This window comes from Phalacrocorax aristotelis, chromosome 7, assembly GCF_949628215.1.
Source record: "Phalacrocorax aristotelis chromosome 7, bGulAri2.1, whole genome shotgun sequence".
In the NCBI taxonomy this organism is placed as follows: domain Eukaryota; kingdom Metazoa; phylum Chordata; class Aves; order Suliformes; family Phalacrocoracidae; genus Phalacrocorax; species Phalacrocorax aristotelis.
In genome coordinates this window covers 34728644-34755659 of record NC_134282.1, presented here as the reverse complement: position 1 = coordinate 34755659, position 27016 = coordinate 34728644, and the positions used below count along the sequence as shown (strand labels likewise).

At 37.3% G+C, this 27016-nt stretch overlaps 1 protein-coding gene across 3 annotated transcripts in view; it reads right to left on the bottom strand.

Annotated features, from left to right (window-relative positions):
* SCAPER (S-phase cyclin A associated protein in the ER) overlaps positions 1 to 27016 on the bottom strand; it is a 180075-nt gene that overhangs the window by 54761 nt on the left and 98298 nt on the right. For all 3 annotated transcript variants that reach the window (XM_075099952.1, XM_075099954.1, XM_075099953.1), the window contains exons 23-24: positions 20493 to 20619; positions 1312 to 1427 (exon numbers count right to left, since the gene is read on the bottom strand). In XM_075099952.1, the coding sequence (XP_074956053.1) occupies positions 1312 to 1427; positions 20493 to 20619 (243 nt within the window). The remainder of the gene's footprint in view (positions 1 to 1311; positions 1428 to 20492; positions 20620 to 27016) is intronic.

Here is a 27016-nt window from a genome sequence, read left to right as displayed (position 1 = left end):
TACCGACACAGAAGTTCGTTTGAGAACCAATACATCCTCATACTGTCTAACAAACTTTAAACAAAATGTTTTCACTAACGTAAACACAATATTCTCAAACCTTCTCAACAAAGGATTGCCAGACTATTCCTAAAATAAAGAACAAAAGAAATAAAAGAACAAACTAAAAAAAGAATAAAAGAACAAAAATCAAAGATGTATAGAAAATGTACATTCTAAGAATTTAAAGCTATATTTAAGCTAAGCTCTACATGGCCTCACAGTGCAGCCCTTTCCCTTGCAAAGTTTATCCCACATTGATGAGGATAACTCAAAATTAGAGCCTCTGCAAATTAACAAGTCCAAAGGCTGCTGCTGAGCTGCTCTCCATAGGACCAAATCAGGATTGTTCATCAGTGGAGCTGACTGGACTTGCAGCAAGTGCATTCTACATGACTTAGCAGGAAGGTAGGAATTTTATTCTCTTTGAAGAGCGAAGTTACTATCTTAAAAGCATGGATTTTTCTTGGTGTTCTTTCCTAGCACTTCACACCTGTCCCATAACATATTAATGGACAGTTTTAATCCAAACCCACACAATGTAGTACTTAAATTCCAATTATGACAACATTAAAATATAGCTACAAACAAATTATGACAATGTTACAGAACAGTATATTCCTGGGCTTGGTTCCTCTTGTACTAAAACTTTGCCTAGCTCTGAAAGTACATGTGTGCCTTTGAATGGATAAAAATCACAGTTAGAGATTAGGGAAAAAAGCCATGCTTTCAAGTTACCAGTTTTTTCAGGCATTCTGTTTAGTCATCACCTTTTTTGGGGGGGCTTAGACATTTAAGCCCTTCTATTCTTACGTACTATAGAGGAATTCCTATAATCCACAAGAATTTTGATTTAACTGTTCATAGAAGCCCTTTCGTCTAGCAGTATCTTACAACTGTTTCATTTTAAAACCAGTCAGGCTTCAGTGAATTACAACCCTTTAAAAACTTCCCCCACTTCCCACTAGAGATCTTTACAGACTAACTTCAAAAGATATGTACCTCCTCTTCTGTGTAATAGAGTTTTCTCATTTTCTACAATAAGGGATGCCACTGCTCAAATATATCATAGCCAGAAATAAAATCACTAAGTTAGAAAACCAGAGGTTGAATGGAAATGTCTTTCACCTTCCATGGGAGCACAGAGCACAGCACAATTTTTTTCTTTGATGTTCAACATTGGATTGTGAGAAGAAGCAGCAGTGAAGCAGCAGATGTGAAACAAATATTCTAGTGATTCTAAGTGGCAAATGAAGGACCGATCATACTTACTTAAATGGAATCCGTGAAGCCACATTCAGATTGGTGGGAGAAGTCACTGCTTGAAGAATATTTTCAAGGGCAGTCAGTCCTCCTGCAGCCCGAAACACTATTTTATCTGCTGTATTCTAGACAAACACAAACACAGAAGAGAACCAACAGAAATTAAAGGAATTCCTACATAAAAGATTTGCCCTGATAGACAGCTGTCCTGAGTTTTGCCGATGTAGAAAATCCTTAATACATGTATTTATCACGTTGAATACCTCTGAAAAAGAGTATTTTACTGCCAATGCTCTTTAGAGCAGGAGTTGAAATTCTCAGGTGCTTTTTTTTTTTTCCAAAGATCATAAGATCATATGTATGTATCAAATACTATATAGGTAATAGCTGAATACCATATTTTCTGTAATGTCATATTGTTACAGGGATTTTCTGACTTCTCCAATTAATTACTTGGCGTTTAAGAATCAGGTTAAAAATATGGATGTGATTTTTGGTAAATGTTTCAGTTATGGGAAACTATAGAGGTAAAGTCTGAAAATGTCACCTAGATGACTGGTGTACTTTATCTCTTGGCAACTCCAATTTATTATGCCTTCAGGTCCTTTATCTAATCCACTGCTTGCAGCTTACTCAAAATGCAGCAGAATAAATGAATATTTTTAACTTTGAGGTATGATATTCACATCCAGCTTGTTCTACATTCGTTATGCTATGTTGCAAGTTAATAAATGGAAAGATTCAATTTAAACTAGTTTTGTATGTGTTCCTAGCTTTCTAGATTAGCTTTTTCTTATTCTAGGTATCCCCTCCAAACTTTCACTTAGCAGAAATTTACACTTAAATATGATCCTACCATTACTCCTACAGTTTGCAAATTTCTGAGTTTTCACTGGAGCAGGTCCAGGATTTTAGAACTTAGTCATGCCCTTTTCCTTTCATACAAAATTTCATACAAAATACACATAAGATCTTTTTCTTCTCTACTTTTAAGTTGCTAATTTGGTGTAGCTTTATTAGCTGTTTGTATTTACTCATCCTAATTTCATTAATGATGAGGATATTCTAGTTAATAAGAAATAATTTTTTTTTCAGTTTGCAAGCACTTGGCATGTGGGAAAAAATGGGGAGTGCTCTATAAATATAACCATTATTAGTCCAAAAAGAATGCGCTATACTATAATAGAAAAAAAAAAAATGTACTGTATAACAGAAAAACACCCAGTGACTGGCAATAAAATATTTCTTTGAACAATTAGAAATATAATTGAGCAAGACATAATATGACTTGGAAGAGAAACATTTTCCCTCTGAGAATTCTATATTAGTATGTAAACACAAAAGTATGTATTTTACTTTTTTTAAAAAATCACGCAACTTTCTCTCCATTAAGTTTCTTTCAAACATCTATACACTATTGAAATGACTTGTTCCAAGCTCCTGAAAAACTGTTTAAACCGGGAAGTCAGCTATTAAAAAAATAAACCATTGTCCACAATTAATATGAACTCCACGTCGATTTTGAGAGTGCCAAATGGTTTACCTCCAAAAAAATAACTAGCCTCAAGTGAATGGAAATCTGTGTGCCAACTCATCAATCAGTTAAAATAATCAACCAGAGATTTCCTACAGGGTAACTGATAATTTCTAGCAGTCAATTTTAGCTCTAGTAAGCATGCCCTAACTGTAGAGTCATTTCATGTTTCACTCATATGTTCTTCCTTTACTTCCTCTCCTCCCTTCCAACTCAAAAAGCCTCAAGGAACCATCGGTTGGGGACCTGATACAACACAACACAGCAACTTGCACGTCCCACCTGCAGTGTGACTAGGATGAAGCAGCAGTAAGCACTGCTTCCCCTACAACCCCTTCCAGCAGCCTCCTGATAGAGCCATAAGAAAATGATAACCAAACAGCAAAGAAAGAATCCTGCCACAAATCAGATAATACTATTTGAACACCTTGGCTTACGGCCACAGTTCTCAAACCTTCCCCTCTTCCCTCCCTGCTCCACCAGTGCTGCAGAGCGGTTCAGCACCCCCCAGACAAAGCCTGGGGGCCTTTCTGACATATCAGTTTTCACTTCAGCTTAAAACTTCACAAGTGTAAAGAGAGATTTTCTTATTTCAAGTGTGCATCTTCCTTGGTAAATAACATACACGCATAACCCAGGGTAGAAAAACTTGCATGAGAATTCTGCATGTGATTGGCATGCTGGCACTGCAGCACAAATGAGAAAGACATTTATGTGACGCTGCTGATTTATTTGCTGCAGCATATGTTAGTGCTACTCCAGTTTTAAATGTGTGTGCCAAGCACTTCCCACTTATTGCTTTCCCGATTTCTTATGGGAGATTATGCCACAACCTATTAGCTCCTGCAGCAAAGAAGCCTTTCCTGTCATTTAGGCCAAAAATGCCCTTTCTCTATTTCATCCCATTACTCTGAGTTGTATCCCATTTTATTGCACTCGTTTTGTTTCTCCCCTTAGTAATTACTCCATTCTTGAAATCGTACTCTGTTATCCTTTCCCACTTGGCTTGTTTCTTAACTTTCTATATTCATTAATGCTAAACCCATCCTTTTATTTTTTTCATGTAACCTTTTCTTATCTGCCATTTTTTTCCAGAACTCCACTTTTCCCCATAAATACCTAGCAATAAAGTGCCCAGTAAAAACCTCCTGCCTGCCCCCCAAATTGGTCACCAGGGCCACACTGAGAGAAGCTATAATGTCACCCCCTATTCTGAGAGGAGATCATCATGTATCTACTTAAAAAGAAGATTAATCTTTTGAAGTTGCTTGATTTCCTGTGTGCTCTCCTTCCACTTCAATCTGGAGCATTGCTTCTTTTCAGCATCAATTCTGTAAAGACAGACTTTTTTCAGAGTGCCTGTTTCATTTTTGCCTAATACTTTGTGAAAATACAAGTATACTCTGCAAAATATAAACGTACGTTTTAAAGAACTTCCTTTACTACTACAGTTTTCTACCAAGAAGTGAGTTTATAATTTCTCCCGGTTTTATATGATTTGGCTTTATGTCCTATTATTCTCCTGTCTAGATTGCTCATAAAAATTCATCAGGATTTTGATGCTTAGCCATCAGGGAAATAAATCCCTAGCTATGTGCATGGAAGATAGAAGGGGAAAAACCTTAAATAAAAGGAAGAAACAAACCAGCATCAAAGTTGGGAAAGACAAATGAGCACAGTATTTGTTCACCTTGCTTACAACGGTCTATAAAACTGCCACTTAGGGGTTAGGAATACACTGCTTTTGGAATGATATTTAATATATTTATCTCCAAGGATTCTTTTAAGTCGGAGAACTCCAAGAGCTTTTAACCTATTTATTGGAAGGCAATGTTGATTACCAAAGGAACTGCTGGTATACAGTGACTGTGAATGACCTTGATCACAACCCCAGTGTCCTGCTGTCAGGAATCCCAAGTTCAGACACAGCTCCTTGAGGTTGGCCTTGGGGCAGTGGAGGCCATGGGAACTGAAGGCAAAACATGCCCTATCCACAAAGGAGCAGAATAGTTGCTTGAATATTGCATTACTGATGTTTTCAGAGTGAATACTGTGTGACTGTGGTACTGGAGAAAACAGAGAAAAAAGGAATCGTGCACAGGCAATTCCCTCAGCTATCTGCAATGAGACCTCATCCTGATGAGCTGATTATAAAGAACAAACATACTAGATCTCCTCAATGTTGAAAAATTTTGTCATTCTATTTCTGAAATGTAGCAGCCAAATAATACCAAATTATTTTAAAATGTCTGAATTAATTCCTACTTTCAAATTTTGAAGTATTTCTATATTAATATAAAGAAATCTTTCTTAAAGCATAAACATATGGGAGCAGGCTACCTTATCCAATTTGTCTGTCTTTCTAAAATTAACCTTTATCCTTCAAAATATGATCTTAACTCAGTTACAGTTCTGTAGTGCTAAAACTTTACATTAGCTAATACATATTAAAACATATCAGAAATTCAGAAGATGATGACTATGAGTTATTCAGAGCCTTGTTCATATAATACTCTATTTAAATTGGTCCCTGTTTGAATCTGTGTCAGAATGAAAGACCCATTCAGGTAACTATGACTTTTACTCTGATGGGACCCAAGGCACTGGGTAGATCAGGCACCATCTGAGTATGAAAAATGACAGATCCTGTAGGCAGTAAATATTGAATCTCTGTTTGGAAAGAGCATAAACCAGTATGGCATGGTTTTGCTGCTCAAAAGAATCCTCCAGATGTCTAACTTAGTGTCCCAAATTACCTAGCTAGGTATTTGTGAAACCCATTTCATAATTTCACACATTTCATAATTTCAACTGTTCTTTGAGTGGCTGCATATTCAGACTGGGAAGGTTATCCAGCAAAAGCAATCAATATAATGGGATCCTTGTTTGCTGAACAAACGAAAAAAATATATACTTCCTGTTTTCAACCAGTGTGTGAAAATTTGACTTGCTCATATGTATTTTCAGATATTCAGAACTACTTCAAATAACATTTTTAAACAATTTGATTTCTAAGTACAAAAGGATTTCTAAGCTCTGAAGTTCCCTGGTCACACAGGAGAGCAGGGACAAATGAACACGTAGGCAAAAGTGATTATTACTGTCATCTATGCATTTCTTAGAGAGAGGATGTGGCACAAAAACCACGGGGATGCCACCTAGATGTGCCTTAAAAACAATAACAGAGACATGGTCTTCAGAACAGCAGATGTAGCACTCACAACCAACACAAGAAAAAAACATCTTGTTTTCTTTATTCCTCACAAGTCAGCATCACTGTGGAATACAGTGGTCTTGTTTGTACAGGAGGAAAGCCAACACAACCCATATGGTATTAAATATGTATTCTAAATCTTTGGACCATTATAAACTTGTCATTTAGAGCACACAGCAATGAATTTCAGTAGAACAGTGCATGAATCAAGTAACTTTAGCAAAGAGTGTGTGTACACTAATGCATGCGTGGCAAAGCAAACAGAACTAACAATGAATTAAACAAATCACGTAACCATTTTATGGATTAATTATGAATAAAATGTTTATGAAACTTAAAATTAACCCTTTTCCCCCAAAAATTATGACCAACAATCAAGAAAGCTCCTTGCACACTGGGCTAGTGTGGCTGACTTATTTACCTACCTGTTACAACACCTTAATGGATTTGAATTCCCCTTCTCTCCTCTCCAGCTTGAGTGACAACTGACTAATAGGATTACAGGCTCTGTTCCAATAATACAGCTCAGCTACATGCCAGCAAAAAATGACAGCCTAAACCTGAATTACATGGCCTGGGAATCCATCCAATTATTAACTAAAGTAACTGTTATTACCTAACCTAATCAAAGGAGGAGCAGCTGTTAATCTTTGGTGGCCTGCAGTGTAGTAGCGGTCAGACTGGATGAACTGTCTTTGTACTTGACTCCTCCACAGACAATAATTATGTCCTTTGTGATCAAGAAGGAAGGGCTTCCTAACCTTTCAGACAGAGGCAGCAGATGGGGAACAACTGTTTGTGTGTTCATTAACAAGATAGGGTGGATTTTATCAGGGTTTGGCATCTGTGGCACCTTCAGAAGCACCACTTACCCAATGATACAAGTATGTTTGGCAAATTCGAAAATTAGCAGACTAAATAGAAAGTTCAAAATAATGTTTTCATCTCATCTGGCATTTGGTACAGAAAAACACACACAGCTAAAACCAGTCATTTACACATATGCTTCATCATACCTAACATGACCAACAATGAAATACTTTGCTCAGTTTTGTTTAACCCATTAAACTAGTCAGATAATTTAAACTGTATGCTTTTGAAATAAAATCAAATTAGGGGGAAAACCTCTGATTTATTTATATAAGTCAGTGGGAAATACAAAGCAACACAGAGTGAAATAAAGTGAGCATCAGTTAGTAACAGCTTTTGCTTTCTGTGTACAACATTCCAGGACAGAAGTGAGACCAAAACTGCTGCTATCCTGTACTGCTGCTCCCCTTGACACAGGACGTTTGACAAACTGGAACATTTGTAAAACAGAAGATAGGAGGTCAGAGAAATCTGCCCCATCATGAGACATTATGGAAGTACAATTCAGTTTATATTGGGGAAAGTAAAAATATGATGGGATCACAGTGTGGAAGTACCTGAATGGGAAGATTTCTGATGATGCACAGTAACAGCTAGTATTTGGAAGCTGAAACTGGATGAGCTCAGGTAAGAATAAAATGATTTTTTTAATGCCAAGAGTAATTAATGATAAGCATAATATACTTAGGATGTAGTTGACTCTCAATCATTTGAAGTTTTTAAATCAAACCTGATTATCTCCTAGAAAAATATGATCCTAGTTAAATCATAATTAATCTGGTGCAGGAGATATTGGGTGAAATCCAACGTCCTGGACCAAAGTACTCACTTCCATACTTTTCTCCTGTTAAAGGATTATTATTAGTTAATAAGTAGAGCAGAATCAGAAATAAGGCAGAGCTTTAACAGCCGAAATAATTTAATGCCAGCTTTCTGGCATTACATGTTCTATGTAACTTTAGCACATCACAGTTTGAACATTAGCACCTGGCATCTTTTTGAACTAGCTTAGAAAAATACCGTGTTGTAAACCCTCCCTCGGGGACAAACCTCCACAACCAATATTTTGATGTGGATTTAAAAAAAGAGTATTTTCCTTCACCAGCCAAAAGAATGCTTTCTGCTAGTGCTGCCTATGTCCAAATAAAAAGCTGATCTGGAAAGCCTACTTGAACAGACCTCAGGAACTAAAACTGTTTGGAAGAAAATATGAATGAAATATACTTTGATACATCTGACTTCTATTTCTGAAAGAACACGCTGAACTTGTGCAACCTTATTCTACACTTGTTAAACTGTTCGCTGATGGAAGAAATAGTAGCTAATTAGTAAAATATAGATTAAATCCATTTAAAAAATTTTATTCTTTCCCTTTATCCAGTGTTTGAAGATTCTATCTAAAATGCCAGGGGCTAAGAAATGCAGTTCAAAGCTGCCTTAGAAAAACAAACCAGACAACTGAATCCTGGGCTGGCTCTTTTTTTTTTTCTCTCCTCCCTTCAAATAAATACAGATATATCTACAATCATAGATATGTTAGTGGCTGTAGAAAATCTACACCCTTTGATTAGTCTTCCAGACATAAAAATTCATGCAGTGAAAATCACTGTAGAGTATACCAAAATAATATTTTTAATTAAAATTGACAATTTTGTTCCCTGTAATACTTCTCTCCAGTGAAATCAGTATTTTGGTTATCACCCCACTCCATTTGAAAATCTCAAAGTGGTTTTCAAGCGTGAGTGACTTGACCCACAACCGAATTTCAAGCACTGAACATCAACAGGACATTAGTTTAGGATTAAAACATGAGCGACAATTGGCTTAGTATCATTTGCATACCATTAGGGGGAGGTAGTAATTCACATTAAGGGCATATTTAGCATGTATTTGTATCAATGCCTCCCTCATGCATTGCTTATGCATTAAAGTGCCCAAGCTCTTTACCTAATGCTACTCAAGGGCACAGAAATGAAGGTTTGTGAAATGCTCCTTCGCACCTTACCCCACAAAGCAAAGTACAACTTCTAAAGCCTTAAAGATAAGGCAGCTCCTCTGGTTTCTGTGTTTACACCCCATACAGACTAATCTCGGTGGCTTCATCTCGGAGACGATGCTTGCCTAGCACCTCCACAGCTGCTGAGGTGGTAGGTTGGTAAATGGGCCTTATCTTGCAGAAGATGTTTCACTCCCAGCATGATGTCCAGTTCTTGCACGCTCCCGTGTAGAACTCAGCCTCTAGCATCTAAACCATTTGGATAATACTGTTTTTTCACTTGTATGGCTAAGGTATACTAACTGCAACTTCACTTACCTTTTATTAGCACAAAGGAAGACAAATATCTAAGTACAACAAAAAGAAGGGATGAAAAACAAAGTAGTTGATATATCACTCATGCAACAATAAAAATGAGGTTTACTTTATTTTTTAATTAAATGAAAAATAAAAAAGAAGAGGCATTTACTATTACACTCTCTGAAAGTACATTATTGACAAGCAACTTAAAATTGGTCCACGCCTAAGGATAATGCCACTATTAAGAAATGGATTCTTAAGCCTTTCCTGCAAACACAAAATGTCATGTGCTGACAGATTTAACTCTTGTTTATGAACATTATACACTTTATTCATTCTTCTGTTTCCAAACTTCTGCCCATACTGTAAGGTAAACCATATTGGATGGGGCTCCTTACTGAATCACTGTATTATCTCACTGAATAAGATGAAGCTTATTCATATGATTCCTTCCAAGTTCTGCATTGTCTTTTCTGTTCAATAGTAAAATCACAGAAGGGCTATCTATTAACACTTCTGTTGAGGACAGGACCCTCAAAATCCTGTTTGTGAAGTTTCAAGAGTCAGTGAAAGCCATAAAGGAAAGACCGACAAAGGTAAACTAGTGAATTCCATGTTATCTTTTTAGCTGCTTTCATCCATGCTAAGTAGCATAATGGGAAACAGCCAGTATTGCTTGGAAAAATAAGAATTGTCCTTATTAGATATTGTGAGACAGCACTGAGCGCTGCAGCACTTGTGCTTATTAAAAAGAAATGTTTAGTCTATTTATAAATAACTGGGCATCTAGTAAGTGCATCAATTAAAGGAGGAAAGCAAGGATAAAGGTTTAAGTCTCTAATACCAGGAACAACTACTCCTAGATCTCCACAGATGGCTCCGTTAGCTACGGCCAATTTGACTTTTTCTGAATAATCTCATAAATAGAAGTTCCCAAATGAATATATAAAAAGCACAATTAAGTGATCTTGCCTTGCTCTCTCTCAGCAGTTTATTGGACAAGAAATTGTCCAGTGATTAGGAAAGCTATAGATCTCTTGCAGCACAGTCTTAAATCCCTATGGCTGACATTTCACTATTGAAAGCTTTCGGCCACTAGAAAGCAGCACTGATTTCAGCTGAACTATGAAAAGCAGTGCAATGAAGCAGATACATAGAGAGGGAACTATCATTGTTGAAAAGACTTCTAGTGCAGTCAAGAGCACTTGAATCCTAAAAACAGCTTTCACGCTGATTGCCTTGGGTACTCTCCTGTCACCTCTCGGACTACTTGCCCGTTACCCCATCTACAGGACAGCAAAAAGGACTGCAGGGCAGATTAACAATGTGGATTTCTGAAGTACTGCAAACATGAGAACGGACAGCAAAGATATATAGGTGATATGTCCTCAAGTCAGAAGTGATGGTCTCAAATCAGATGTAGAATTTTAAGCATGTTTGCATGAAAATGTGTGTGTATGTATATACACCATGTGAGTATATACATATACCATCAGGCTAAATGAAACAAAAATGTCAGTTCTTTAGAAATGATAATAATCATTACTTTACCCTGATCTCTAAATTGGCATCTTCTCATTAGCAGAAACGTGCCTGTGTACGGCATTTTCTCATCACTGAGAAATCAGTGCCTGTACTTTAATGACATTAAAACGTATCTCTTTCCCTGTAAATACTTAGCGGAGAAACTCTGCATACCTTGGGAAGTATACATATCCATCATATCCGTTCTGATATGATGCATTAGTTCTAAACTTGTGTCAGTTTAGGAAAAAAAAGAAGGAAAAAAGCCTGATCTGACAGCAAAAGGCCACAAACAGTGCAGTGTAAGTGCAATGGAAGGTAACAACATTTAATTGAATCCCACAGAACCAGAAATCAACACAGCAGTTTTCAGCTATATACGTTGTGCACAGTAAATTAACCTCTGAACAATCTTGAAATAAGTACGCTGCAGAGCTTATCTGTGAACTGAACTTGCCTTATAATACCATTTCCAGCAAACAAGTTAAAAAGTAGTCTGTGCTGACCTCTAGTAACAAGTTCCTATTTATATGTTCATCCTGAGAAAAAGGTTAATCCACAGACTATAGAAACTCTGGGCAAACGAATTATTGATGATATAAAGCTGCCTGGTCCAACTTACAACACACAACACACGTCTGACCTATTGACTTCTTCCTGGCAGTGACAGGGAATGGCTGTTGGGCAGAAAAAATGCTGTCCAAACAGCTCCTCCTGTGTTTGCACATAGCCTGCTCTTTGAATGCACAGCCACTGTGCTATTACTATGTTACTACTACTAGTGGCAGTTTGGACCATGTGTAATTCAGATCGTAGATACAGTACAACACACCATACTCCAGGCTTTGAACATTGCTGAACCTTCTTCAAACCATGTTTTACTGGCACTGTGCATCATTAGCACTCAGTGTTGAACATGTATACATTAAAAATACCTAATCTCCCAGTTAAAGAGCTTAAAAAAGGTGAACTTTATGTCTCAGATTTTCCAACAATTATATCTGCTTCATCAGTTCCCGAGTTCATGCTCTTAATTCAGGTTCTGTACTTTCCTAAGGATAGGTAACAACTAGATTAACGCTTTCAACAAAGGACGCATAAATACAGAATTCCCTACGTTACCTTCTCTGTTAGCAAAATTATTAGATTTTTGGTAGTGAAATACAGAGTTCCAAGGGCCTGAATTCTAGTGTTAGCTAGTAAAACAGACTTTTTGCAATTCAAGACACTTCATAAAGTTTGGATTGTGACTTTAAATAATTTTTAAACTATAATAATTCAGCTTTACATTTGATTAATTACTTCCCTTGACGTGACATCACTGTAGCTAGTATCAAAAGTTGAAAAATGGATAGATTAAAAAATTAATCCATTCTTTTTATAGAAATACATCATATGTTCAACTAAAATGAAGCTTCAAGTTGTAACTTCTGATTAGCTATAAAAAAATAAGAGTAGCAACTACTTTCATAAAGAACAAACCCCTAAAACATTGATGAAAGCACAGTTAAGATATTGTGCGAGTCTTAATGTTATTTTTTATATGCTTTGGTCACAAAATGCCCACTTCCTTATAAAAGATAGTTTTTGATGTAAACCAATGCACTATGTATCAAAATTTCCATATGGCCAAGAGCCAAAAGACACATATCATATACTCATGAGAAAAGCAGTAGGTTACAACATGATGGTGTCAATGACTCCACAGGGTCCCACTGCACTGTAGCAAGGGTGGAGGCGGAAAGGGCACAGGACTGATGTGGGGCTTGTTTTCATCCACAGCCATGAATTTGCCTTGCCAGCTGCTGCCAGAGGTCAGCCCTGCTGCTGGTCCCATGACTCACCTGCCACTCCACTAGAGACCGGCCACCCTGATCTGCACTACAGAGGAGTATAAAACATAGATAGCACAAACAACAGTGGCTCATAAATATGCATTTATGTGGGTATGTGGCTTTGGTGGTTTTTTTTGCTGTTGTTGTTGTTTTGTTTTGTCGGGTTTTTTTGTTTTTTTTTTTAATTACTACTGTGCCTGTGCATACTTCTATTTTTGCCTGTAGAACACTCTGTATGATTGCACATTTAAGTCTTGACAGGATATATACTGATTACCTACATAAATATCCTAACACATCAAAACCAGGAGACGTGCTGCTCTAAGAAGCTCAGTAGGAAAAAAAGCTGTCTAATTTCTACGCACATTGGCAGGTGAAGTACCACAGAATTGGCTGGACCCCATGTCAGAAAGGTGAAGGCATGCTCCAATAAGAATACTCAAATTGAACAAAACTGGGATCTGTCTGTCCAACACAAAAATAAACAATATTTTAAAGCCTGTTTTGAACACAGCCATAACTAAATGCAGAACTTTGAGAATTAACATGCAAATTAACTCAGCAGGTAATACCTTTGTCCTAGAAGTCATTATCAGTATTAACCAAATAAAAATCTTATGTAAGCATTTTTCTTCCAAAAACAAAATTCAACCTCTAAATAGATTTATTACTTCTAAGGATTAAAAGGACATGCTGTTGTTTCTGCCAGTAGTGTCCTCTAGTGGAGAGATGGGAGATATTAAATAAACAAGAAAACAGAAGTGGGCTGCATCACAGAAGTCAACCTGTCAAGGAAAATACAATCACCTCTCAATCACAGATGTGCCTGCAGAAGTTTGACACCTGGACCGAGACTTTCATTACTGTAATAATGCTTAAACATAAATGTTAAATAACTTTTTAAGGCTTCAGTCAGATGAAGAAATGCATCAGTTGTGAGGCTATACACAATAGTTGATTGAGTGTGTTAAACAATATACATATAAAGTGCCTGTGTGTGTATGCATGTATATATATAGGATCACAAAAGACAGCCAATGTGGCCATAATTTGGGTAAAGCCACTAGTCCATGACTTAGGTAAATTCACTAAAACAGTAATTTTCACCCTTTTTCATATATAATGCCCTATGATACTTTTTCTGATTTAGTAAGAGGGTGACAGATAAGCTGACACCTCCTGTGGTTTCTCCAGCCCTCAATGAATCCATGTATCAGATTTTATGCTGGGTCTCTCCTAGAGGTGTATCTACACTCTTCTAGAGGTGTATCCTTAACATGTAACTAGTGACTGTAGCTCACCTATAGAAAAGCTCTGCTACTGAATTGAGGAATCCATTCTATTCACAACTCCCAAACTCATCTACTATTATCTTCATCTCCTCCTTTCCCTACAAAAAAGCCAACCAAAATAATACTACAGGTTTTTTAGGACCACAGATTTTTGCCACCATCTTATTCTCAGCTGATCCTTCAATGCTCCAAAGACAAGAATTACTAATTTTGAAAAGATCACCAAATCATTGCTCTGTCAGCTAACTCTACTGGTTTCTTCAAGATAATGATCATCCTTGCCTCTAAGGTGTCTAGCTGATTAACAGAACAAAGTTAAACTTGGATCAATTATTTTCAGCCAAAAATTTAGGTTTAAAATTTGCTGCTTCTAATTCGCACTAGACAATTTTCTTCAATTATGAAATAGAAGCCACAAACATCAAGCTATGGCCTGTGCATTTTAAAGCTAGTCTGATTTTTCCAGTGACATTATCTAACATAAAATTCACTACCTATGTTTGTCACTTGTGCTTAGCATATGAATTCAAACTTCCTTCAAGAGTTTTATAACAAATTACAATATCTTGTCTAATACTTACTCAAAACAACAAAAATTATGTGGAGCAATAATACCATATCCAGTTCAAATATAATCAATAACAAGTCAAGAAAAGCTTAAAGATACATTGTTGCCTTTCAGCTGGTCCAAAATACTGTCCTTCTGAAAAATAAAACCTAGCCATTAAATTAGGTGTTTTTCAATCCTCTCTTTGATGGCTACACCACTCTGCTACACTAGAAATATGCAGCTACCTAGGTGCTCGAACCAGCTTCACAGATTTTTGCTCCATCAGAATCAAATGCATGAGTTTGGGAATCACAAATCCCACTGTATTTTTAAATAGACTTAAACAAGAAACAATACTGAGTATTTATAGCAGGGTATTTGCTTCCAAAACCTATTTTGTCTGTATATACGCAATCATATATATTTATGTACACTTACACACACATATACACACACAGAGGAACAATTTTACATCTCTGTAGAGACTTTCGAAGAAATTTATCATGAACGGTACAAAAGCTTACACATGTTCCATTTAACATGCCATTTGTTCCATACCTTGGTTCTTTAGCAGTTTTTAGTTCTATTGTTTCAAGTTTCTGATGATTCAGAGCTTGTATTATTGGAGGAAGAAAAAAAAAGAATCAGGCATAGCCAGCCAGACAATTCAGCGTGCCTTCCAAAAACTGGCCTATTAATCTTCACACTGGCTTTGGTCTCCATACCCAATGGGTTTAGAGAATAAAACATAAATACTGGGCCTGACTGTGTTGTTAAAGCCAACCATTTCTGACAGTCTTTATGATGGGATAAACACTGTCTGTCCACCATCCCATGTATTTGAAAGCTACGACAAACAGTTTATTGAAATATAAATAACTGACATCATGACTGCTGAAGTAGGAGGCTGAAAAGTCTATCTAAAAATCGCAAAACCACAAACATTGCCTGACACAAAACAAACCATTAATGGTCACTGAGAGAGCACTTTTTAGAGGTCATAAGCATTGAGATCCTTTTTTTATTTTAAAAAAGTAGTAGAACGCTGCAGTAAATTAATAGCTCAGATTCACGCATTTTTCAGTTACAAAATTACACCTTTTCTAAGGAAGTTCCCCACCCTCACCAAAATCTGTTCGCAGTAAGAATACTATTCTGAATTAGTAATAGAAATAAGTATCTTGAGACTTAGCCTACTGAAAAGCAGCTGGTTTTAGATTTGTATGAAGAGAGCTGATAAGTAACTATAAATGCCATGGGCCAATTTATTAAAAGCCTCCTATTCTTCTGGCTCCAGTTTACTTCCACACTTTAACAACTTATTTTGTGCTCACTGCTATTTACTGAGATTTTTACAGCACCTAGAAAGCCTGAAGGAGATTAGGAACACAGCGATCCCCAAAACTGTAATAAGTTTTATGAACATCAGCACCAGTGAAACCTTGCTTGTTGGGGTTTTGTGCCTTGTGATGGACATACGAGCTTCAGCTGTGATGTTTGCTTAGGCTGAGACATTTATAAAACCCCTATCCTTCCCCTGCAGCTACTGCCCTCTCCTCAGGAGCACATCTGTGAGATTTTCTGTCAAAATCACTTAGTTAAAGGAAACTTACACATCTTGTGTTGTGATGAAGATCTTTTTCCAACTAGTGGTCTGATGATAAACTTCATATAAGAATAATTCCAGTTAAACAGATTAACTGCTGCACTTGGATTTCAAAAATCATGAGGTTCCCTCATGATCATAATGATTCTGTTTCATACTCCCATCCAGAAGGGTGGGAGACACATTAAGGGCTTGTCTAGATGTCACATGTAAGTATTGTACAAATTTAACTGAAGTGATTTAACTGCAGTGTTTTATCTGCAGCTGAGCCAGGTGAAAAGGCTACTGCCCTCAGCTGCTTTTCACCGTCCTCCTTACTGAAGGTACCATCCTGCCACATTCCTCAGAATAATGGCATCTGTCATCTCTGCCTAGCCCAAACCTATCCAAATCATCCAGAATACTTTAAACATTTAGAAGTAAAACTTTTAAAACCTGGACCAAAAAAAAACCCTAAAAACAAATTTTAGGAAGAACTTCAGGGAAGTGATGTTCTGTCAGCAAGTCTAAGGATGACCATCTGAGAGGCAGTAACCTCTGACCCAGGTCAGGTTCACAGCCTTAGAAATATATATCCTTCAGTCAGTGTAATGTCCAATGTCTATGCGGTAGAAAACCAGTTTTGTTTTTCTAATCAGTAAATCTCACCTCTATACACTGAGGGGAATATATGATACAAGGATAAGGAACTTAAAACTGTACCTGTAGTCACACTAATAGGATATACAGCTTTAAATATACTGGTTTCTGAAAGTGTTCCCTATTACAGGACACTTCTGTATGACAGCTCAAGTCAGACTTGAGCAGTTAATCTGGGATTCCTTGCACACCTGAAACACGCTGCTGCTCTTGACAATGGATGTGTAAAATTAGTCCCATCAAAAAATTAAGATTTATAAAATCAAAAGAACTGTGGCGGAAAACCTGCTTTAGCCCTGCAGTTTCAAACACCGGCTCTGCCTTCTTTAAGGGGGTACGTGAGTTTTTCTTCAGCATTAAAGGCCCATTTGCAGGAGGTTTTAAACTGAGCGTTATCAATCTTAATAAGAGCTTGAAGAGTCCCATATGACAATCTCCCAACATCAGGCCCAGGCTTTTTGTTAACATTTGCATGCATTTTGCTGTTCCATCTTTGTGTATGCGTGTGTTTTTTAAATATACTTTTAAACAAAGTAGAGGTGAAAGTGAATACAACTTCCTTTCAGGTTTTCTGCCAGCAAGGGTTTTGTGCATAGGCTCTCATCCAAGGACTGCCTTCCAATAATTTTAGCACCCAAACCAAACCAGCACCCTAGCAGGACATGTTGTGGATACATCTTGGGGATAGCATACCAGGTGTATACAACACCATCCGAATTTGTGTGCCTCCTGCTTGCCTGTACTAGCAGAAGCAAGGGCATATGAGCTGAGAGGTACAAACATATTTAAAACTGGAATGCCATTGTGGCTTATGACTTTATAGAACTTTTTATGTTTATTTAATTAAAATACATGTGAACTACAGGCTGTATTCAATTAACAGCCATACCTCTTGTCAGACCCTCAAAACTTGCACTTCAACTCACTAACTTACAAATACTTTTCTGGCAGAGTGCAATATTTCTAGTGGTTGTAGAGCTTCGTCCAAGTAAGCCAGCGTGGACATATCAAGAAGCATCCGACAACCACTTGAAGCAAAGCAAAGCAATTCTTTCATTTATTAGCACTCAAACCATGCGCTGGATTCGAAGTGAAAGTTGATAGTTTTGTTGTGTTGCATGGGGAACCGGCAGCAGCCTACGAGTTCTGTGTTAATGAGGAGCAGATAAGGTGCTGCAGTAAACAGACAGGACTTCAAAAAATACAGTGGTTAAGATGTATCTTTGCCTGAGACACAGATTTCACAGAGAATATGCCAATACAAAAACTTTTTAGTTTACATTAAACAACTCTACTTGCTATATTGGTGAAATCAATTGCCCCCAAGTGCAGAATCTGCTTATGTCTAGCAGAACAGGACGGCATGCAAAACAAAACCGAGTTTAGCACAATAATCATACAGGCATGCCTCATCCTAAAATGTTCTCACATTATAAAAGAAGTCCAGAATTGAGAAAAAGCCTATTCCTTACTATGAAACACAACATATGAAGACAAAGTGCAAAAAGGAACTGTTAGTCTCATTCAAATCTACCTGTAAGCAAAACCCAGTAAGACACGGCTGACAATTTTCCGTATGTGGCTTTTTTGTTATTCGAGTTTGCATAAATACACTCCCACCCTTTAATGCTGTTTTAGTACAGTCATGAAATTTCTAATGAGCTGAATAACCCTTCCTTTTGTTGAGAAATTTAACGGTATTTTTCTTATTTACTGTTACCAACATCAGCTCAGCAGTTTATTTCGTCATTTATAAAACAACTCTTTTGTTTTACATCATTTGTAAAACAAACCTGTCTCCCTGGTAAGACAGTATAAATAAATTTTTCAGTTAGTGTAAACTATTAACAAAAGAAAAATCCAGTGTTTCACAGTATGACTGAAAAGAGGGGGTTTTTGATCAATTTTATTTTTGCATGAATACTTCTGAGCCTGTCGAATTTCTAGTAAGTGGCAAGGATCTATTGTAGTGAACTCTGTCCTCCCTCAGGGCAATTCTTTATTCAACCCAGGCCATTAGCAAGGGTAAATCAATGTTATCAGCTCCCACACACTGACAGCTTGTGTGGTTCCCACTCCCTTATTCCTCCCCCCACATGATGGTATATTTTTATGCTCTCCAGGGAAATTCAATTAACAGTGTCAGTCTCCTCCTCTCAGTCGATGACTGACACCATCAAGATTCTTTTCACCGCCCATTGACATGTAAGATGTGTCTGCTGATTTCTTGACTTGCAAGTTAACAAGAGAATTACTATCCACTTCTATAAATGACTATGTACGATCTGCGCCATAAAGAAAGTGACAGCTATTGAAATCAATCTTTCTTGACCTTATTGATTAGGACACTCAGATATAACAACACTTTTTCAGTAGTAGAATAATGTTTTGGGGGTAAAAACCCAAATCAACAACAAAGCAATACATGCCTATTAATACTATCAAATTTACCTTTTACTTTCCCACTGCAGACTCAACAAGCAGTAAAATGTAATGAACAATTAATGATTAACATTTAGCTGCAATTCATGTCTCATTTAAAAAAATCTCAGAAAACATCTACTGATGAAAGGCTGTATATAACACTACTTCCCAGTAACAACTTCCAATAATTATTTAGATAACTTCCAAAATATATACATCTTTTTATAGTCTTCATGCAACATGATTTCTATATTTTGAAATAAATAATTATTTAAAAACTAATTTGTTAACACAAACACTGAAAGATTTGAAACTGTCACAACTCTCTCAAAACAGCTATTAACTTTGCTTTGATCAGCAGTGCAAAGTAGCTAACAGAATACATGGCAGAACCCTATGCATCCCAGGCAGCATTTAGTATTTAAAAGCATGTGCAATTAGCAATTGTGTTCCGCACTGACTAAGCTGTAAAAAGCATCAAGCAGATCTCTCAACTTCACAGACACCAACTCCAAACCACAATGATGCAAACCCCTCCTCAGATTTCATTAATTTGGTTTCTCCCAGAAATAATTTTTGTGATTTCTTGATTACAGATATGAAAGAAGTATTTTCTAATGGTTAAAGAGAGAACAGAACATAATGTTCCAGCTGAAAACTCAAATACTGTGGTCCTAATGGAGGTAAAAAAAAATGCATTACAAGACACAAAGCACTGTGGCAGCAGACTGACCATGATGAAACAGTAAAAAAGGTGCAAATGCTATGCTGTCAATTAAAAAACATCCAACGTTTACCATAAACTAAAACATGCTCTACAGACATAGCACTTTGAAAAAATTAAAAACACAGGAATATCCCACGTATACGCACATCATACCTTCATCCTCCATCAAAGACCTACCCCAAAAAACTACAGGCTTTGTGGTGCTCTGGGAAAACTCAACAGATTTCAAAACTCAGCCACAACACCACAATATGCTGGCTGCGACGGCAAAGCTGGCTCCAATTCTTTCATCTGTTCTCTGCTAATTGTTTTGGCCCCTTATTCTAAAAGCTGTTTGTGGGTATGCGCTATAAGCCAGATGACTGAAACGGCCCAGGTTAAAAACAATCCTAATGAAAATAAAGTTGAAGTACAGCTTGTCATTATCCAGATGATCTAGCATCAGTCAAGCGTGTTTTCAGCACTTCTGCAAAACTGCCTATATAAAATCTGATGTCTAAATAAAAGCATCCACCACTGCAACCACCACAGAAAAGTGTAATAGCAGACACTGCTTGTTACACAGAGATCACGTATTCATCAATAGGTGTTTATAACATTCCCAAATCCAAACTGATGATATTTGAGGGCACCACAGTTTATAGGTTAATCATAAGCTATATAGTAACAGTCACGATACCTCTTTTTCCAGAATACGAGAGATGTCTCCTAAAGTCCTGTCCAGAGCAGAAACTTTGTTGTTCCCCAACGAACAGCTATCCTGCGTTTGGAGGTGCTTTAAAAGGTCTTTTGCTAACCGCTGTAACCTTCAACATTAAACAGAAAAGAAAGAGCAGTTAAAGCAAAACCTGTCCTGATTGTGCAAACTTTCATCTTTGTCATGAAACTCTGCTGAATTTCAATAAAGCAATCATGAAAACCTGTGAAAAAGCATTATTATAATCTATACTGAACAGCATGTAAAAGATGCAGTACAGCAAGGAGATACAGTCAGCTTAGAGTGACTATGACATTTCACTATCTACTTTTTCAGGGAAATGACATACAAATAGTGTGAACAGTACAGCCATTAAAGTCCTTCTTTATTAGCTATGTTGGTTTCTGTTGTCGTTCAGAGCTAATTTCCCTATTCTCCCTCCACAGTTTATCCTGCTAGCTTTTGTCATCTTCATTTTCAACATGATTTCACCCTCCTTTTCTTCCATCATTCAATCCTTTCCACCCACTTAGCTGAGTAGTTCACTCCTGAGATGAGTAAGGGAAATAGAACAGCAGACTACTTGGCTGATTTCTTATAGGCATCATAAAAGAACTGGCTCTTTAGCATTATTTGAATAAGTGAGAAGTAGTGACTTTGCAGACTACCTCAGAAAGGGCATTTTATTAATGAGGGTCAGTAATGAAGCCACAATGGAGAGGTGGGAGAGATGTAGATGTGTAGAACTGAAATGAATCCGAACGCTCATGTGTCTACATGTGGGCTATTCAGCTATGCTCTCCTGCTAGGCAGTGAGGAGGAATACACTGTTCCAAGGCACCATTCATCTCGTACTAAGGTCTAAAATGAAACAGTCAAAACACACTCATAACATATCCTTCTTTGCCTTGAATGTAGCTTAGATGTAGACTTTTACATCTGTAGATGCCTTAAGGCAGATGACACAAATGCTAAATAGAGTCCCTTAACTGCAGACTAAGAGAAGTAGGGAGGAAGTATCATTCAGTATTTGCCCTGTATTTGTCAACCATTGCCTTAATATCTGCTAGTGGTCACTCTTAATGACAGGCTCAGCGTTTGGTGGACCTTTGGTTAAGCTATTGAGCAATTTGTACTGAAAGTGGGACGAAGCTGGTAATTGAGCAGGATGAGTAGGAGGAAAACTGTTGTGACTAGAAGAAAACATAGCTTTGCAGGAAGAAGAGAGGGGAAGGGTATCAATGCTTATAAAATGGGAGATCGTCAGTGTAAAAGGGCCAGAAAGCAATCACAATGTGACCACAGAGTAATAGCAAAGAGAAAATTACATTAACTAATCTCTGAGAGGTGAGAAAGGAGACAGAATACCTGGTGAATGTACCACAATAGTCACATGTATTAAAAAAAAATACCCACCCCAAAACCTCAGAATATTCGTTTGAAGCAAGCAGAGTTTCCACTTAACCAATAGGAAACAGGTACTCTGTATCTTTTCTCTGAAAAACTTAAGAGCTTCGTTAAAAGCTTTCAAGAGACTCTGAAAATACATATATGCTTTTGAAGTACAAACAAAAACGTTTTGCAGAATTTTGAGTCTTGGATTTTGTGTCGTTTGGTCAGCTGAATCCACTAATATTCAGTCAGGATTTTTCTATGACAAGAAAAATAAATGGAGATTTCATCCTGATGAGATTTTCTGCACTACTATTTCCCTGAGGTTGGAGGAAACCTCTGTCTAACTCAGTAAACCATGAGCTAAAATGGGAAAGAAAATTAAAAGCCAAAACACAAATAACTGCAGGACTTGGACAGTAAATCAGATGACTGCTACCTCTGCCGAGCACAGGCAGTGGATTGCAGCACCAATGAAAAGTCAGATTCCTGCGGTCCGGGAAGACGATGAGTATTTCAGGTGTTCTCACAGAATGTGATTTAGACTGACTATAGCCTTGGCAGTATCCTAGCACATTAAGCAAAAATAAAGACTTCTCTCTTCAAAAATTCTACCCAAATTCTATGATTAAAGCATATACAAAGCACTGAAAAAAACCTACAACACTATAACGTAACTTCATCTGACAAAAGACAGCAAGACGGGTTTCCATTTGCTTTATTTAACATCAGAGGAATGGAATTCAACCAGGATTAACCACTGAGGCTAAAGAAAGGGACTTTCCTAATCTACAGCAGGCGTCACCATACAATATGCGTAAGGTTTATCAAAACACTACTCACAAGGACTCTAATAGAGAATAGTCACATTACATTGTTACTTCTGTTGACATATTCCCTTTTCTTTCTCTTCAGTCTATAAAGATGCTACACAAGTTAAACATCACATTCACTTTCTGTCCTCATTTTAAAAAAGAAATGCTGTACAACATACTAACTCTCAAGGAAAAGTTTCCAGCCTCTCATTTCTTCTAGAAGTTTTTCTGGACACTTTTACCAAAATTTGAACTTCTAAAGTATGTGTTCAGCATCATACGGTAAGGAACATGAAGAATAAATTTTCAGTTCTGCCACATCAAAGAATTAGCTCTTTCATCTTTATATCCTGCTGTATGTTGGTCATCTGCCAAAAAAAGGTAATGTATGCTATGTGGTCACATGGGGAGGGGAAGGGAAATAAAAACTCCCTCCTCCCACCTAGTGAACCTTGGAGAAATTATTTTAATTTAATATCCTTTATACTGATATCGTGGAGTAACCCCAGCCTGCAACTAAGCACCACCCAGCCGCTTGCTTACTCCCTGCAGTGGGATGGGGCAGAGAATCAGAAAAGCAAAAGTGAGAAAACTCATAGGTTGAGATAAAGACCATTTAATAGGTAAAGTAAAAGCTGCACGCGCAAGCAAAGCAAAACAAGGAATTCATTCCCTACTTCCCATCAGCAGGCAGATGTTCAGCCATTTGCAGGAAAACAGGTCTCCATCACACCTCATGGTTACTTGGGAAGACAAATGCTCTGAATACTCTGAATGTCCCCCGCTTCCTTCTTCCCCCAGCTTTATATGCTGAGCATGACTCACATAGTGTCGGATATCCCTTGGGTCAGTTGTGGTCAGCTGTCCCAGCTGTGCCCCTTCCAGCTTCTTGTGACCCCTCCCAGACTACTTGCTGGTGGGCTGGGGTGAGAAGCAGAAAAAGCCTTGCTCGGTGTAAGCCCTGCTCAGCAATAACGAAAACACCCCTGCGTTATCAACACTGTTTCCAGCACAAATCCAAAAACACAGCTCCATACTAGCTCCTGTGAAGAAAACGAACTCTAGCCCAGCCAAAACGAGCAAAACTGAATTCTTGGCAGTGTCAGAGAAATAAGAATAGTTTTAGGAGTGTTTCAAAGGACTAGGAATCTATGCAAGATGACTTGTGCTTGGATATAGAATTTATCATTGCTATGAATGGATTTGGAATGAGAGAACTCTTTGTACACATTGTACTCCTTGGACACTCTTTCTACGCACTGTAGCTTAATAGAGCATGGTATCAACACCTGATCCAGTGACTACGTGGAAATACTGTTGAGTCCAAATCCAAATGTTTCAAGGCAATTATTTAATCTTCCTTCTGTCTCCCAATTTGCATTCCACCAACGCTTACTATGTCATACAGGGAATGATAAATAACTGAAAATTTACTGGGCTAAATAAAAGGGAAAGCTAAAGTTAATGGCTTTTTATCTAAAGTTATTTACATCTCATTGATTAAGATTTTAGTATTGCCCACAAACAGATAGTTCAGAATGCAGAAGAAGTATCATAAAAGACATAACGCACTGATTGGTCTTGAAACAATACCAAAATGTAAACTTTAATAAATAGTATGTTCAGCAACTACAAATACATTATCTGATCTTTTTGCACTGCAAATAGGAAAATGATGGATATTCATATTAAAGGTTTATATAGCAAATATATAAACAAAATTAAAACAAAGTATTGTATGAATTAAGGGTTTCTTTTTAGCATGGGCTAAAAATTTTTAGCAGGTTTAATATACTTTATAAGATAAAGGAAAAAAGATCTCTGTTAATATTTATAGAACACATTTCAACTCTAGAAAAAAGCCTTGAAATAGTAACATCAATGTATTTCAGCATTTCCACATTTAAATCCATGATTTCTTGGCTGTACACTGAATGTATGCAAGGAAGGATTAGTACGACTGGGCAGCACACTGGATTCTGTGCAGTTCCTGTACGGAAGGAGAGGCTACTCCTCCTGCATGTTCCTGCTGAGTGTGGCCAGATGCCAGCTGGACACACAGCCCCAATTCTTCCTGATGCAGGCTGTGCCTGGAGTGAATTGAGAAAGTCTGTGGCAGTTCCTGCCTGGCCTGAAACAGGCAGTTATGCTTTATCCTTTTAAAGCAACGTACAGCCCCTGCACTATGCTGTACTGCCTGTAGTGTGACCCCCTGCAGTAAAATCAATAAAATACGTGGTGGCACACGTGGCATGCTCCGATCGCTCTAGGTGCACAATGGAAAACACCATTCTACATCTTGACATAGTCCCAAACACTGCTAGGCATGACACATATCAATCTGCAGCTTCACACACCTTCTTTAGTTTTTCAAGTGGAAGCCATCTGAAAATGATGAAAAATTCCTATAAAGATTATTTTCTGAATTTATTTATTTGAATTCCTGTAAGAATGCTCTAGCAAGTCTCTGAAGATGAAATCTACCATCAAACTAATCACAAAGCAGGTATTTATCATTTGCTAGGGTTTAACTGAATTTTATTTTATTTACACTTTGGCTCTTCTATAGTTCACATAGCTGTTTAGAAACTCGTTTTTTGCACAAATACTTCCAGCTTCAGAGATTATCTGATTTTTTTATCCAGCAATCAATATTTTGGTATATCATCTTATAACTGTCCTCACTGGATCCTAGCCTACTACACCAAGAAAAGCTACACAGTAAATTTATCTTGTGAATGCACTGATATACCATAAGGAAAATAAGAAAAAACTATATTTTTAAAGGCATTTAGCTTTGGGGCTCTGCTACAGCAGACTTCACACTACATTTCCATCTTTTCTCCAGCTGACTCTTACAGGAAATAATTTTTCATTTCCTAACTGTCCTCTTTTTGTGCTGCAGTCCTTTGTCAGGATAACAGTGGTTCCCATTTCCATACTATCTGAAGTGTCCCTTTACATAGTTTAAAAAACAAAAGGGTTAAGTAAAAAAAAGTGAAAAGCCAATGCCTTCTTGTACAAAGAGAGACTGGCTAAAGTATTAGATTAGGGGGTTACATTTTTTTGCCTGCAATCCTGCTAACTCCCTTTAGGCATATGGCAATCTTTCATTACCTTACTTTCCCTGCTTGTATTAAAGAATGACAATTACACTGTGCTACCTGCAGATTGCTTTAACACTGAAATACATGGCCGTTGGATTAGAAGATACTAAGTAGATGTAAATAACACTAACTTTGTGAAAATGTTTTCCTTCCCTTTTAAAAATGTGCTCTGATGGACACCAGAGAATGATGCAGAGAGAGCCACCACCAACACACCTTTTGACAGGCTAAATTAACAGACACTAAATAATTACATTCAGATCAGCTCCCAGAGAATAAAAATTAATACTACAAATCCACCAAGAGTCCACCAGCATTTATAGAATTACTTAAGTACCACCAGTGCCCAACCAGTTAATGCACAGTGGAGAGAAGCCAGGGAGCAACACTGGCTGCTCCCAGGTGAGGAATGTCTGTAGTCCTTTTCCTTGGAAGTCCCTCTCGGCACATGAAATAGTTCGGAAAGCAAAATACCTACCAAATAAAGCAGTATTTGGAATTATTCCCTGCCCCTGCCCCATTAAGGGACCCAATCTTTTTAATAGATACTGATTTAAAAAAAAATCTGTTACAGACATCTTCTGAAACTCTTGTTTCTAAAAAAGAACTACTTAGAGCCTTTCACAATCCCACTCATGAAGCAGATTCAGTACTCTGAAACGGAAAAAGGTATACATACTATGTCTACCAAAGCAGGATAAACCCTGTCTGCTTATTGATACTAGTGTATTACCAATGTAAAGCTTAGAAAGCACTTGGACCAGTGCTTCCTTAGTGCAAAAGGTTTTATAAATCTGCAAATCATAAACTAACAAGAACTACTGAAACAATCTATCAGCTGCAGCAGGAAATCAGTGGTCTCATAATATTAAGGTGGCTTAATCTTAAAGGTGATCTAAAAAGGCTTTTTACCTGCCAAAGACTAATTCTGGGTTCTGTCTTTCTTCTGTAACAACTGACAACATGACTAAGAACTAAAATCAGATAAGAAATCGCATTCCATAAATGGTTTTAGTTGTTTGCAAAGACACAATCTGGGAGGAGAGAAGGGAGTAAAAGAATGTGGCATAAGCAAGGAAGCTTAAGAGAAAGTTATGTTTTATTATTTCATTCTATAATACATTTGCTTCTATTAAGCAAATAAATAAATCTATTAATTGTGTCACATTTTAAATGGAATTGAAAAAACAAA